Here is a 14,656-nt window from a genome sequence, read left to right as displayed (position 1 = left end):
TCAGAGCCTATAACCCTTCAGGGAGTAGAAAGACTAGTTTTTCTCCTGTGGAGTGAATGGCTAGTGGGTTCAAATAGAGGCTTAACCCAGTTCGCCACCCAGGGCCCCGAAGCTACTATAGGGCTGAACCACCAAGCGGATGGGTGGGCTCGTCTTAGCTCATCACCAAGGAACCACCAGTTGTGACCTGAGTTCTAACCCGGCCACCCCCTCCCCCCGACACACACACACACACACACACTGAGGGATGCCCAGGCTCGGCCCTCCCAGGCCTGTCAGAGAACAGAGATCCGGGGGCTTCTGGGGGGGTGCTCAGCAGGAGATGGCCAGCCCTTTCTCCAAGGCCCCTCTGGGTGGACTTGAGACCCCACCTTTTGCAGCCCCCGGGGCCCCAGCAAAGAGGCTGCATGCCAGGCTGCTGGCCGCCAGGTCCGTGGTGTGAAGCCACGAGGCGCTCCATGGGAGACAGATGAGGCTGTGAGCTTCTGGAGAGCCACACAGGCTTGGAAACCCGGGGGGTGGGGGGGGACACGCTACACTGCCCTCCGGGGCCAATGTGAACTGAAGAGACCACGCCAGTACCTGGGAAGGACAGCATGCTCGGTAAGGTGGGGGCCGGGGGAAGGAGATGGATGGGCACAGTGACTGCAACCATGGGCTCAGGCACTAGAGTCCTGGTGAGGATGGGCCAGGGCTGGGCGGTGTCTCCCCCTGTCGTGAGGGTTGCTATGGGCCGGCACCTAACAACAACAATGGACCCCAAGGGGGTGCTTTGTCTGTTTTCCTTTTTCAGGACACCTTTAGAGGCATGAAGGCGCCCCCGGGGGCGTAGTGGTTCTGCGTTGACTAATGACAGCAGACTTGGCAGTTCAAACCCACCAGCCGCTCTGGGGGAGAAAGATGAGGCTTTCCGTTCCGTGAAGAGTTACAGACTCGGAAACCCACCGGGCAGTTCTGCTCGGTCCTATGGGGCCGCTGTGAGTCAGAATTGACCCGGTGGCAGTGAGTTTGTTTTGGTTTGGTGAGGGGTCCCCAATATATGGAGGAAAGATCTTAAATGGCTGTTAGGGGGAAGGGGATCCTAGTGCCAAGCCCCCTTCAATCTGCTTGTGCTCACCCTTCCCACACACTCCTCAATATCCTCTCAGCACCCCGTGTGTGTGTCAGGCCCCTGGGCCCAGGAAATGGGCCACGGTCCCCACCGGGGCCCCTCCCCACAGGAGGTTACATTCTGGATGGTAGGCCATCATGGTGCCTCAGGTCAGTCGGTTACCTGGACACCCCACCCCACCCCTAACAAACATTCAGGGAGAGAGTGATGCTTACTGCCCCCACCCCCACTCCAGCACTCAAACTTGGGGCCCGGGACCCACCCATGAACCTGTGGGTCCAGGTGATGAAGCCGGAAGAAAAGCTGCCCAGAGCTGCGTGCCCCCGGCTGGGTTACGGCCTGGGCAGATGGGACTGACGCACATTTTCCAGCCGCTGTGCCCACGTGACAAATCAACTGTTGTTTGAATCTGAATGCTGGCAGGAACTCAGGCCCCCCGGGGCACCATGCCACCTTCTATGCCTCTGGCCCCAGACACACTGCCAGGTCCCCGAGGGGCTGGCACCCCTCCACCTCCCAGCTCAGAACAGGTTCCTGCTCTCAGCGTTCAAAAAGGGCATGGGCAGTGACCCAAACCAAGTGGAGAGAGGCTGCTGGGCCTGGGCAGGTTAGCAGGCGTACGGGATGCACCTGCAGGGAGGTGGGAAGCTTCAATATTCCCCCAGCCCCCAGCTGCACCCTTTGGAGCAGCTGGTGGGTTTGAACTAGCAACCCTGCGATCCACTGCCCCACACATAATCCCCAGGGCCCCTGTTGATTCTGAGAGCGTGGCTGGGGGCCTTCAGGCAGGGGACCAGGATGCTCTTCTGCGTGTCCCAGGCCCCAGTTGTCCCAGGCCCCAATCCTTCACCCGTGGCAGAAACGGACCTACTCACAGGGTGTAATGGAGACTGGTTATGCCCAGACAGGTCAAGCCCAGCAATTCCTAGCCCATGGAGCACGGGGCCATGAGCATCCTGACCAGCACTGCCCTCTGACCACCCCTCCCCCCTCCTCCTCTCTCCACGTCTTGGCCCCACCTGCCCACGCAGGCCAGCCGCAGGCTCCCTCTGCATTGCCTCCACCCTCCATCCCCTGTCCCCAGCACCCGGCCCAAGTCTCCTCTTCCAGGAACAAAGATCCCTTAGCCTCCCTCCCCAGAATCAGGGGTCTCGCTTCCTGCCTGGGCCGCATGTCACACACTCACGTTCACACCTCAGTGTCCCCTCACCCACCTTGATGCTGTCACCTCCCTGTCCTTGAGTGCAGTCCCGTGTGCACCTCCACCCGTCCTCTGGCAGGGCAGGGGACACACTCATTTTGCACACCACACTTGGGGTATACAGCAGGTTCCCAATAAATGCACAGACCCTCCCTTATCTCAGTGCAGGATCCTCACGCCTGCATTTCTCTGTGCCCTTGACCGGCTAACCTATTTCCAGAGTCCCAGCTCTTCCTGCAGAAGCCAGCTCCTCCGCTGAGTAACTGGTGAGTTTAGTGTTGGCCTGCTAACTGCAAGGCCAGCCCACAAGAGGACAGCTGGCAAGGCTGTCTGCTCCAGTACAGAGGGACCGTCTCAGAAACCCACAGGGCCAGTTCTGCCCTGCCCTACAGGGTCACTAGAGTCAGCTCCACCTGATGGCAACTGGTTTTTCCTTTTTAGTGTCTTAAAAACTCACTGCCATCAAGTGGATGAGGATTCACAGTGACCCCATAGGACTCCCCGGTGGCATCATGGGTTCTTTGCCGAGCTGCTTGCCCCAAGGTCAGTAGTTCAAACCCACCAGCCAGTCCATGAGAGAAAGAGGAGGCTGGCTCTCTTCTCCGTAAAGACTTACACACAGGGCGAGGCACCTTTGCTCTGCCAAGAGCCATTTGGATATTTAGAACATCATCTGTGGGCGCTGCCAGTCAAACCCGTGAGAAACTCAGCCCTCAGGCGCGGGCCAGGGGAAGACTGGACTTTCTACTTCCGTAAATAGTTACAGTCTTGGAAACCTGCAGGTGGTCACTATGAGTCCACATGCACTCGAGGGCAGTGAGTTTGGAGTGTTTTAGAGCATGAGGGCCACAAGGAGTCCTTATGGCATAGTGGTCACTCTTTGGGATGCTAACCCCAAGGCCACAAGGCCCAGAGTTCAAAACCACCAGTTACTCTGAGGGAGAAAGATGAGGTTTCCACTCCTGTGAAGAGTTACAGTTTCGATTCAAGTAGAAAGGAAATGTTTTGAAAAGGATGGTGGCAACATATGTACAAATGCGATCGATGCAATGGGAGTATGGATTGTTCTAATAGCTGTAAGAGACCCCAATAAAATGATCTATTAAAAAAAGAGAGAATTACGCTCTCAGAAACCAACTCTAACCCTAACCCTAACCCTAACCTTAACCCTGTCCTGTAAGGTTGCTATGATTCAGCACGGACTCTGTGGCATGAGTCGTTTGGTTTTAGTTTGATCTGATGGCTAGGACGCCCCGAGGTGTGGTGGTCACATGCTCGGTGCTAACTGCAAAGTCAGCAGTTTGAAATTGTGCACTGCTCTGAGGGAGAAACACGAGGCTTTCTACTCCCCAAAAGAGTTGGAATTGGCCGTGGGTTTTTTTGTTTTATTTTGTCCTTTCCACGAGAGGAACACTAAACTTCAAACTCGCTGCCATCGAGGGAATTCTGACTCACAGTGACCTTGTGGCATAGGGCAGAATTTCCCCTGCGGGTTTCCAAGACTGTCACCGTTTACGAGGGCAGAAAGCCTCGTCTTTCTCCCAGGGAGCGGCTGGTGTTTTCGAACTGCTGACCTTGCAGTGAGCAGGCCAGTGTGTCACTGCCACGCCACCAGGGATCCTTAAAGGTGAGAACCGGAAAGCCAAAATACCGCTGTGCACCCAGGCAACACCTGCGACACGGCTCGTTCCCCATGACCTCAGCCGTCATCTAGAGACAACCCCCTGAGAGGCAAAGGCTTCCAAAGACTTCGCCAAGCCTCCCACGCTAGCCCTGGACTCTGCACCGCGGCGATGGCTGGGAGCTGGCATTTCCCACCAGGCTACCAGCCAGGCTGCAATAGAAAGGCCCACGTTGCTTCTGAAAAGATCTATCCTACCAAGTTCCTACCACGGAACTGAGACCTCACTCAGAAGCCATCGTCATCACCGCCTGGGACTCCCAGATGGGGCTACTGCGCTTAGCTGTCCACGGCCCTTACGCCACTTTCCTCTGGTCTTCTGTACTTGGGGGCTACAGAACAAGCACCAACACCGTTTGCCAAGTCCCCGTGGCTGAGTTAAAACCCCTGGCCTGCACCCCAGGCATACTCTAGCCAGGTGGACCACCCTCAGGTGTAGCTACCCTAGCCCCCACCCTCAGCAGGCTCTCACAGCCCTTCCGGAATCCCTCCCCTAAAACCCCAAAGCCAGCCTGGCTCTTCCCACGGCACCCTGAGAGCCGGAAGCAAGCGGCACTCCTGCTTTAGGGCACGGCTGTAAACCCAGAGCCCAACAGCTCACTGGAAACAAGGCTACCATCTGAGCAACCACTGTCCCCATTGTTCCTGAGTAACAGCAGACGCCTGGTAAAACCTCAGGGCGGATCTTTTGTTCTGCTTGGGCACTGGGCTTTGGTGTTGAGAATGACGAGGTTTGTTCCGCTTCTCCAGGGCATCCAATCTAGTCCAGAGAGGTGCTGAGAGAGTTAGGCGCTAGAGTGGGAGGGTTCAGCCACCCAGGTTTTCCAGCGTGTTCTCAAAGGTAAAGAGGGGGGCTGGACCCTGAAAGTGCTTGTTTCATGTAGCGGGCTCGCCTGGAGCTGAGAAAGTCACGCAGGAAGCTCTGCCCCTCTGAGCCTCAGTCTCATCATCTGTAAAGTGGGCAGGGTGGAGGCACATGACGCCCCTCCCTGCCCTCACCATCACTGGACAAATAGACAACAGGGTAGAAACCCCAAATGGACTCAGTGCCATCTGGTCAGTGCTGACTCCTAGCGGCCCCAGAGGACAAGGTCCAACTGCCCCCGTGGGTTTCCGAAACGGTAACTCTTAACGCGAGAAAACGGCTTGCGACCCCGGAAGAATCCAGGAGAAGGTGATTGATTATCTGAAGGGACGGACACACAGAACCTCGATCTGCCTCTCACTCGAAGGTGTTGGCTGAAGACGCAGGGCCCGGCGCCCCAATCCTGCCCTGGGGACAGTCCCTGTGGTGCACCAGCAGGAAGACATCGCCTACCTCCTGCCCCAGCTCCACACAGAATCAACTTGATGGCGGGGAAACGGAAACCATAGGAGCCCTGGTGGCATAGTAGTCCCGCGTTGGGCTGCTAACTGCAAGGTCAGCAGTTCAAAAGCACCAGCCTCCCCGTTAGAGAAAGATGAGGCTATCTATGTCTGTGATGAGTGACAGTTTTGGGGTGGTGGGGGAAGAGTGACAGTCTCAGAAACTCACCAGGACACTTGTATCCTGTCCTAGAGGGTCGCTGTGAGTTGGAATCGACTTGAGGGTGGAAATCAAAGTCATTCAGAAAACAAGTGCTTGTAATTTTCCCAAGATTTGATGGGGGATACAGGACAGGCGGCACTCAGACTGTGGACAGTTCTGTCTTTAAGGCAAAGTTGAGTTTAAAGCAACAGGTATGATTCGTTAGTAGAACACTTACCTTCTTCTATGGTTCGTTTCTATGTATGGGTATTTCAAAAACATGAAAGGACAGTGTAAGACGTGAAAAAGAATAATAATGTATAAATTACAAGGGTTCGTGAGGGATGGAGGGTGGGTAAAGGAGGGGGAAAATGAGGAGCTGATACCAAGGGCTCAAGTAGAAAGCAAATGTTTTGAGAATGATGATGGCAACAAATGTGCAAATGTGCTTGACACAATGGATGGATGGATGGATTGTGAAAAGAGTTGTATGAGTCCCCAATAAAATGATTTTTAAAAAACATGAAAGGAATGCCTCCAGATATAGTAATATATCTCTATAAATATAGCAATACAGCCATTGTAATACTAATGTCACAAAGTAGCAACTGTCTGTGTTATAGATTATCGTGCCTGGAATGAGCATCACAGGTCTGTGGAGGTGGGTCCCTAACTGGGGTTGTATGTAAACTGCACATTCCCAAATCTGGGGGCTGCCTGTGCCATTATGCTGAATGCACCATAATGTATCGTTGTTCAAGAACTCATCAACTTTGGACCGTAGAGTGGAATCCCATAGGCAAAACAGTCAATGAAGGCAACGCTGATTACACCCTACCTCGGGGAGCAGCAGCTGGCTCTTAAAAGCTTGCAAACAGCCACCTAAAATACAATTACTGGCCCCTCCCCATCGAATCAAAGAAGAATGAAGAAAACAACAGGGTCAAAGAATCCATGAGTTCAAAGGCCCCTTAGATCACAGGAGTCACAGTCTCCATCAGCCTGAGCCCATGAGAACTAGCCGGTGCCCTGTCACTGTGACCCACTGCTCCGATCTGGGTCACAGTGGAGGTGCGAGGCAGAATGGGAGAAAAATGTTGAACAAAATTCAGAATCATAAAGACCAATCTAACTGGTCAGCTAGAGGCTGGTAGAACCTTCAAGCCCTTCAAGCATGGAATTAAACCTGCCCCACGGCTCGCCTTTCAGCTGAACAACAGACAGGCCTATCTCTTGAGCAGGAACACCTCCGTGGAAAGGGATTCTCGAAACAAATCAGCTGAGACCACAGGGCATCCTTTGCCAAAAGACAGAGCTCAGAGGACCCCAGGGGGCAGGGAAGGTGGACCAATGGAACTGGGGCGCCCAGGTGGGGTGGGAGCACAGGAAGCCTGCTATGACACGGAGAGGTGAAAGCAAATGTGCATAGAGTGTCGAATGGGCCACTAGCAGGCTCTGCAAACGTTCATCCCCATTCCAGGGAGATGTTCCAGAAGAGCGAGCTCATGGGACACACCACCTCCCGCTCGCCCAGATCCACACTTGCTGGGGGATAATGCCTTGGCGTCATTACTAAGGCGACTCGCCAGCCACAGATGTTCACAGCCCTTCTGCTGGGGTCCTCTCTTGCACCCCAAGAACCTGTTCTCTCGTTCACACAGGCTTATTGTCCCCCTCTCCTGTCTGGAGTCCCGTGACGTGGGGACCACTCTCTGCCTCTGAATGCTTGGTGCACTGAGCCAGTTCTCCCTCCTCCGACCGCTCCCCGCCAGCCCCGGGGGCCTGGCGAGCAGGGTTCCCACAAGGGCTCTGCCGCCAAGCTGAGCAGGTCTCTGAAGTAACACCCAAATTATAAGCCCGAGTGCAGGAGCCAAGGCCAAGATCAAATGGGGCTAAGCTTTGCACACTGAGCCAGCACGCCTCAGCCCGGTGGTTATTAACTGGAGGAGACAGAAATGCCAAGCCCAGGGAGCTCCTGAAAGCAAAGGCCCATTACTGGGTGACTCAGGGACCCAAGCGCCAGTTCCCAACGGTCCCACCCGAGAACTAATTGGCACGTGGCGCAGCCGGTGACCTTTGATCTGCCCAGACAGCCGTGCGGCTGGCTGCAGAGCCTCGCCAGTCAGCCCAGACAGGACCCCGTGTCCTGGAAGCCCGAGTCTTCACAGGGGGACCCAAGCACCTCAGCCTTGAACTCAAAAAAGCCCGGGTCTGCTCCCAGCCCGTGGGGTGGGTGAGAGGTGGCCCCAGCTCCCGGCCCTGTCCTCACAGAGCCTCTCACCTGTCACGGACACCTCCATGAGCGCTTCGAGCGGCCGGTTGTTGTCCAGGTCCCGGCTGAGCTGCAGCTCGCCGGAGGCCGGGTCCAGCAGCAGCAGCCGCAGTTCGTTGCCCTGCAGAAAGCTGTAACGGAGGCTGTCGGAGAGGTCGGGGTCGTGGGCCGGGATGCGGCCGATGACACCGCTGGGGAAGCTGTTGGACTTGTTGGTGACGTAGTTGTTGAAGAGGATCTGGAAGTCGGGCAGCACCGGTGGGTTGTCGTTCTGGTCCAGCAGGCGCACGCGCACCGTGGCCCGGCTGACCAGCGGCGCCGATGTGGCCTGGACCACCAGTACGTACTCCCGCCGCACCTCAAAGTCGAGCTCGGCCAGGGCACGCAGGTCACCGCTGAGCAGGTCCAGCTGGAAGACCTCGGGCACGTTGCCCTCCACGATCTGGTACATGATCTGGGCGTTGGGGCCCTCGTCGGGGTCGTTGGCACGGATCCTGGCCACCACCGACCCCACCGGGCGGTTCTCCTCCACAAAGAGCTCCAGCTCGTCCCTCTCGAACACGGGGGGGTTGTCGTTGATGTCCAGCACGGTCACCTGGATCTCCACCAAGGCGCTCAGCGGTGCGGGGCTGCCGCGGTCCACCGCCAGCGCCCGCAGGCTGTACACGGCCACGTTCTCCCGATCCAGCCGCCGCTGGGTGCGGATGACGCCAGACGTGGGCTCAATATAGAAGTCCCCGTGGCCATCGTCCCCACCCTGGAAGGTGTATAACAGACGGCCATTGGGGCCAGAGTCCCGGTCCGTGGCGGAGACCTGGAGCACGCTGGTGGATGGCGGTGCATCTTCGAAGACGGAGCCCTGGTAGAAGTCCCGCAGGAAGCGGGGCGCGTTGTCATTGGCATCCAGGATCAGGATCTCCAGGGAGGTGGTGTCCGACTTCTGGGGTATGCCGTTGTCCCGGGCGGTGATGGCCAGCGTGTAGGCAGCCTGGTCCTCATAGTCCAGCTCCATGGTGGTGAAGATGGTGCCGCTGTCGGGGTGGATGCGGAACTGTGGCACTGGGTCAGCCAGCACGTAGGTGATCCGTGCGTTCTCCCCCGTGTCCTCATCCGTGGCACTGATGGTGGCAATAGAAGTGCCCACGGGCCGGTCCTCGCTGACGCTGACCGTGTAGTGGGAGCTCTGGAAGACGGGGCGGTGGGTGTTGGCGTCGGTGACGTTGATGAAGACCTGTGCCGTATGCGAGCGGGTGCCGTCGGACGCAGTCACCGCCAGCACGTACTGCCGCTCCTGCTTATAGTCCAGCGGCAGGGCCAGCGTGATGAGCCCCCCGCCACTCTGGCTGCTGAGCGCAAAGCGGTTCCGAGTGTTGCCTCCCGTGAGCTGGTAGGTGATCACGCTGTGGGCATCCCGGTCACGGGCCTGCAGGGTCAGCACGCTGCTGCCCACGGCCGCGTCCTCATTCAGGCGCAGCTCATACACAGGCTGCGTGAACACCGGGTCGTTGTCATTGACGTCCAGCACCGTGATGGACACACTCGCTGAGGAGCTCATGGGCGGCCAGCCGTGGTCCACGGCCTCCACCCCGAAGCTGAAGTACTCCACCTCCTCCCGGTCCAGCTCGGCACACACGGTGATCCACCCAGTGCTGTTGTGGATCTGGAAGGGGAAGACGAGGCCCGGGCCAGCGTCCTCGAAGTCCTCACCAGGCCCCGCCCCAACCATGTCCACCAGGCGGTAGTGCAGCCGGGCGTTCTCCCCGGCGTCAGCGTCCACTGCCTGGATGTGAAGCACGGAGTGGCCCAGGGGCACGTTCTCCAGCACCGAGGCCTGGAAGGGGCTGCTGACGAAGATGGGGGCGTTGTCGTTGACGTCCAGCACCTGTACGGCCACCAGGCCCGAGGAGTTGATGAGTGGCGGGCGGCCCCCATCCTGCGCCTTGATGCGCAGTGTGTACTCCCGGATGGCCTCGAAGTCCAGGGGGTTGATGACGTCCAGGCTGCCACTCAGCGCGTGCAAGTAGAACTGCCCTTTGAGGTTCCCGCTGACGATGCTGTAGTGGATGGCGGCGTTCTGACCCTGGTCCCGGTCCGTGGCCTGCACACGCAGAACGGGCGTGTTCACCGCCACGTCCTCGGGCACCTGCACCACGTAGCGCTTCTCGCTGAACTGCGGGTAGTTGTCGTTCTCATCCTCCACGGTGATGTGAACCGTGGCCGTGGCGGTGAGGGGGCCAGGGTTGCGGCCCTGGTCATTAGCCTCTACCAGCAGCTGGTGCTCCGCCGCCTCCTCCCTGTCCACCAGCGCCCGCGTGCGCACTACGCCCGAGCGCGGGTCGATCTCGAAGACTCCACCAGCGCCCTGCAGCAGGCGGTAGCGCATGTTGGCATTGGAGGGGGCATCGCCGTCGGTGGCACGGATGGTCAGCACCTCGTAGCCCACCTCGAGATTTTCCCGCACTCGCTCTCGGTACTCGGACTGCTCAAAGACGGGACTGTGGTCGTTGGTATCGCTGACCGTGACGGTAAGGTAAGTGGCGGCCGAGCGCCTTGGCGAGCCGTGATCCACGGCGCTCACCTTGAGCACGTGCGTGTCCTTGGTCTCACGGTCCAGCGCGCGGGCCGTGCTGACTGCGCCCGTGGTGGCGTCGATGAGGAAGTAGCCGTTGGAGCGCTCATCGAACAACGCCTCCATCTGATAGCTCAGGCGCCCAGCGTCGCCCTCGTCTGGGTCCTGCGCCTGCAGCTCGATGACCGCAGTCCCCGCTGGCTCGTTCTCGGGCACAGACACCTGGTAGCTGGGCAGCGGGAACTGTGGGCTCGTGCTGCCGCCCGCGCCCCGTCGGGCCCGCCGTACCATTCCCGCTCCAGTCTGGCGCGTGTTCAGAAGCGACCGTGAACGCGAGGACGTCCCCGCGGCCGCCTCCAGCGCCAGCGCCAGCCGGACGCCAGACGCGCGCCCCAGGGCGCACATCAGGCGCAGGTCGACTGGGCGGCGCGGGCAGCGGCGGGCAGCGAAAGCGGGTCGGGCATCGCCGGGGCAGCAGAGCTCCAAGCTGGGTCTATACACCGAGAGCAGGGCCCGCACGCGCAGTTCCGCACCAAACTGAGGTCCGCGCGGGGGTCCGCAGCCCAGGCCGAGAGCGCGCGCCCGCAACCGGCTCCTGGCGGTCCGAGCGTGATGCGAGGCCAGCGGCAGTGGGCGCCCCCACGGGAGCGCGCAGCCCCGGGGCCTCGTGCCCGGCCCGCGTCCCAGTCCTAGCAGGCGCCCGTCACGGCTCAAGGCCACCAGCTCCCGCAGCTCTCGGGCAGCGTGTGCCGTGTCCAGCTCCGAGGTCCTGCCAGGTCGGGGGTCGAGGGCGTAGGTGGCCCTACCCGGAACGGGCGGGCCCCCCGCCGCCGCGGACAGGGCGGTGGCGGCGGCGGCCAGGAGCAGCAGCGAGGGCAGCACGGGCGGCGGCGGCGCCATGGCCCGGAGCCCGAGCCGGGCGCCCCAGCGCAGTCCATGCACCCGGCGCGCGCCCGCATCCACTCGGCGCGGCCGCCGCGCGGCTCCCACGCGCCCCGCGCCGGCCCCTCGGGGCACCCCGCGCTCTGCGGCCGCGGACTGCGGAGGAGCCCGGCGGGGGCCCGGGGATATGCGCGGCCCACTTCCCGCGCAGCGCCCACCGAGAGAGCACTTGGGAAAGTTGGCGAAGTTGGTTTCAAGATGGCTCCTTGCCGCGGCCCGAGAGTCGCGGCGCATCAACCTGCGGCGGCGGCGGCTCCAGGTGGCCGGCGCGCTCGGGCGGTGGCGGGCGGGCTGCGCGTTCCCTCGGACAGGCAGCTCGGTGGCTCCCGGTCCTGCCCCCCGCTCTCCCCGCCCCGCCGGCCCCGCCCCGCCCAGCCGGCCCGCCGAGCATTGTTGGGCCCGGGGGGAGCAGGCGAGTGGGCGCGCGGGAGGGTCTCCATGGAGACGCGGGGGCGCGGCGGGGGGGCACTCCCCTGGGGACGGGACGGGGCGGGGCTGGGGCCCCGGCGGACGCTGCCAGGGACCCCGACCCTTCCCGTCAGGGCGCCAGCCTCCTGCCACCGGCGGAGCAGGTTGGCCGAGACTGTCGCCCCGGCGGCGGCCAGGGGGCGGGCAGCTGTGGGGAAGGGGACTGGAGGCTTTAGGAGGGCTTGCGGAGGCTACGGGAGGGGTCCCCCCACTTCCAGCCACATGCTGGGAGGCACTGTCCCTGGAGTTGGAAGAATGATAGGCGATCTGCCGGATTCCGGCCCCACTGGGCTTAAAAAGTAACTTTGCAACGAAAAGAAAAAGAGCACAGACTGACCATCGGGTCTGGTAGGAGGGACGGCAGCAGCGAGCGCGCCTCCTGGGTCCGCCCGGCCGGCCGGGCCCGCGCCCGGATCCAGGGCCTCTGTGTAGCCATGCAGCGCGAGTGGGCCTGGCGGGGGGAACACGGGGGGGGGCGGGGGGCAAGCAGTGAGTTAGCTCTGCACGGCGCTCTTCTCCGTAGAATGGGGTGACAAATGGGGAGACGCTCGGGGGTCAACGAGGCTGGCGTTTGTCCACGGAGCGGACCTGCGTGCGCAGCCTGGGGTGGGGGTGGGGGAGCAGATCGTCTTCTTGGGCGCGAAGTAAAAGTAAATCAGCAGACCATTGCCGCTGCTCAACCAGTTTTGCTCAAAGCTACTGAAAGAAAAAAAAAACACACCCAAAAAACCCATGTCTTTGGGTTGAGGCCAAACCTGAGTCTTTTCTTCCCTCAACTTGAAGGCGTTACGATTCACCTGAAATGCGGGTCGTTGACATGCTGGGAGTTTCCGCGCAGCCCTGCTGGGAAATGTGTGTGAGGAGGGAGGGCGGGGGAGTCTGCCCCTTAAACTTCTCGGCTCCAGCGCCACCCCAGACCACCCTCTGTGTGCATGTTGGTGGGCTCTGAGGACAGGAATTTACATCAAGGACAGAGAGAACCTCCCATGGGCTCCGTGTCCTTCAGGTGGTCCCCCCTAGAAGACCCCTGAGCTGGGGTGTAGGGGGAACAGGTGTGGGCAAGGCTGGAGAACCCCAGAAGCTTGTATTGTGCAATCAGGTGAGGGCCGGGTGGGTGGGGTTTAGATAAATAAAAGATTCCGTCCCAGTGTGCTGGCAGGTTTTTAAAATTCGAATGCAGCGAATGGGCGTGGGCGTCGTGCTGCTTTCCGGAACAGGACACCAGCTCCTCCTGGGCTTTGGGTAAGACAAGCAGTCGCAAGGCCACTTCCTGGTCCCAGGACTGTATGGGGAGACCTTGATGTGATTGGTTCACCTGCGGCACCAGCACAGCCCAGTTCACCCCTCCCGTTTCAGATGCCTAGGAGTGAACGCACAGAAAGAAACGCAGGAGACCGGCCAGGGGTGCAACAGCTATTTCTTAGCCAGAGGGCTACCTGAATACACTCTATAATCAGTAGGGGAGCTGTAAACACAGGCACTTGCTCTTTGCTCTGTGACTGCTCTGTCCCACCTTTACAAGCATAAGAACCACAATGGAAAGTCCAGCCGTTTCCCAACCCCATGCTGTAGAGGCCACTCAGACTCTTAGTGACCCAGCAGAAGGGCACCTAGGGCTCCCCAGGCTGTGGTCTTGATAGGATCAGACGGCCTCCTCTTCCTCTCTCCCCAGGAGCAGCTGTAAGGTGCCCACCACCCACCTTTCAGTGGGGAGCCCGGGTGGTGTCCTGGCCACGTGCTGGGCTGCTAACCAGAAGGCCAGGAGTTCAAAACCACCAGGCCCTCTGAGGGAGAAAGATGAGGCTTTCTACTCCTATAATGAGTCACAGCCTGGGAAACCCACAGGGGCAGTTCTGCGCGGCCCCGTGGGGTCACCATGAGGAATTGGCATCAGCTCGATGGCGATGAGTTTGGTTGGGTTTTGGAGCTGGCAGCTGGGCACTTGAAGCATCACGCCAATGGACCCGCAAAAGCCAAACCCACTGCCATCGGGATGACTGCAGCTCACAGGGCACCTGTAGGGCCTGGTGGGATTGCTCGGTCGGGTTTCCCAGGCTGGACATCTGCATCGAAGCAGACAGGCTCATCTCTCGCCCTTTGAGCAGCAGGTGGGTTCCCAGGGCCGGCAGGAGCTCCGTGCTTAACCACTACGCTAGCAGGGCTGCTTCCAGGAGTCTGAGTGGGGCACAAACCCCGAGTTCTCATTTGGCCACCAACTGGGCAGCATCATTGAGGGAAGGAATGGGGTGACAGAGTCTACTGCAACTTTTGCCTCCAGGAGGATGAGCTTGGGCCTTGTTGATGTCATCACTGCCTGCAAAGCTGAGGCCTGAATGACCCGTGTCGGGTCCCTTCCCCTCCACTCTGGAGGTGGCTGGTTGGGGACGGAGGAGGTAGTCCTCCTCCCCTCCCTCAGTGCCCAAGAGCTCTAAGAAAGAGTGACCCCCCTCAAGGACTCTCGGGGGCTGCCCCCTACTTGGTCATATCAGAAGGGGAGGAGGGTGCAGCTTAGAAGCCCCCCCAGGTGGTCTGGAGCCCCTGGCCCTGAGTGCCACAGGATAGAAGCCACCGCCAGGGTGTCGCTGCTTTCTTCTGCAGCTTCGCCCCCCTTTTAACCCCCCCCCCAGCTCCTGGAACTGTAATGGATGTGAAGGATTTCATAGATGTGAGCAGTTTAACTTTTTTTAAGTTAGAATTAAAGACAAACCAGGTAGAAGCTCTGGGCCCCTGGGTCACACAGGCCCTCAGAAGCTCCAAATGCATCTTGCCAGAGGCTCCAGACAGAGGTCACATGAATTCTTGAATCTGTCTTCTGCAAAGTAAGTTCCCATGCCTGTCTTGCAAGAGTGAGTGAGAAACCACCCTGCAGGGGTGAGGGTAGGCAGGGGGAGTCAAGGAATGAGTT

General features: G+C 59.8%; 1 protein-coding gene across 1 annotated transcript in view; it reads right to left on the bottom strand.

Annotated features, from left to right (window-relative positions):
* The window catches only part of CELSR1 (cadherin EGF LAG seven-pass G-type receptor 1), a 119,392-nt gene extending 108,151 nt beyond the window's left edge, over positions 1 to 11,241 (bottom strand). The window contains exon 1 of the mRNA XM_075552602.1: positions 7,782 to 11,241. Within this exon, the coding sequence (XP_075408717.1) occupies positions 7,782 to 11,241 (3,460 nt within the window). The remainder of the gene's footprint in view (positions 1 to 7,781) is intronic.
* Positions 11,242 to 14,656: the final 3,415 nt, after the last annotated feature.

This window comes from Tenrec ecaudatus, chromosome 6, assembly GCF_050624435.1.
Source record: "Tenrec ecaudatus isolate mTenEca1 chromosome 6, mTenEca1.hap1, whole genome shotgun sequence".
NCBI classification, from domain to species: Eukaryota; Metazoa; Chordata; class Mammalia; order Afrosoricida; family Tenrecidae; genus Tenrec; species Tenrec ecaudatus.
Note: the sequence above shows the minus strand (reverse complement) of the source record. Positions and strands in the feature narration are given on the sequence as shown.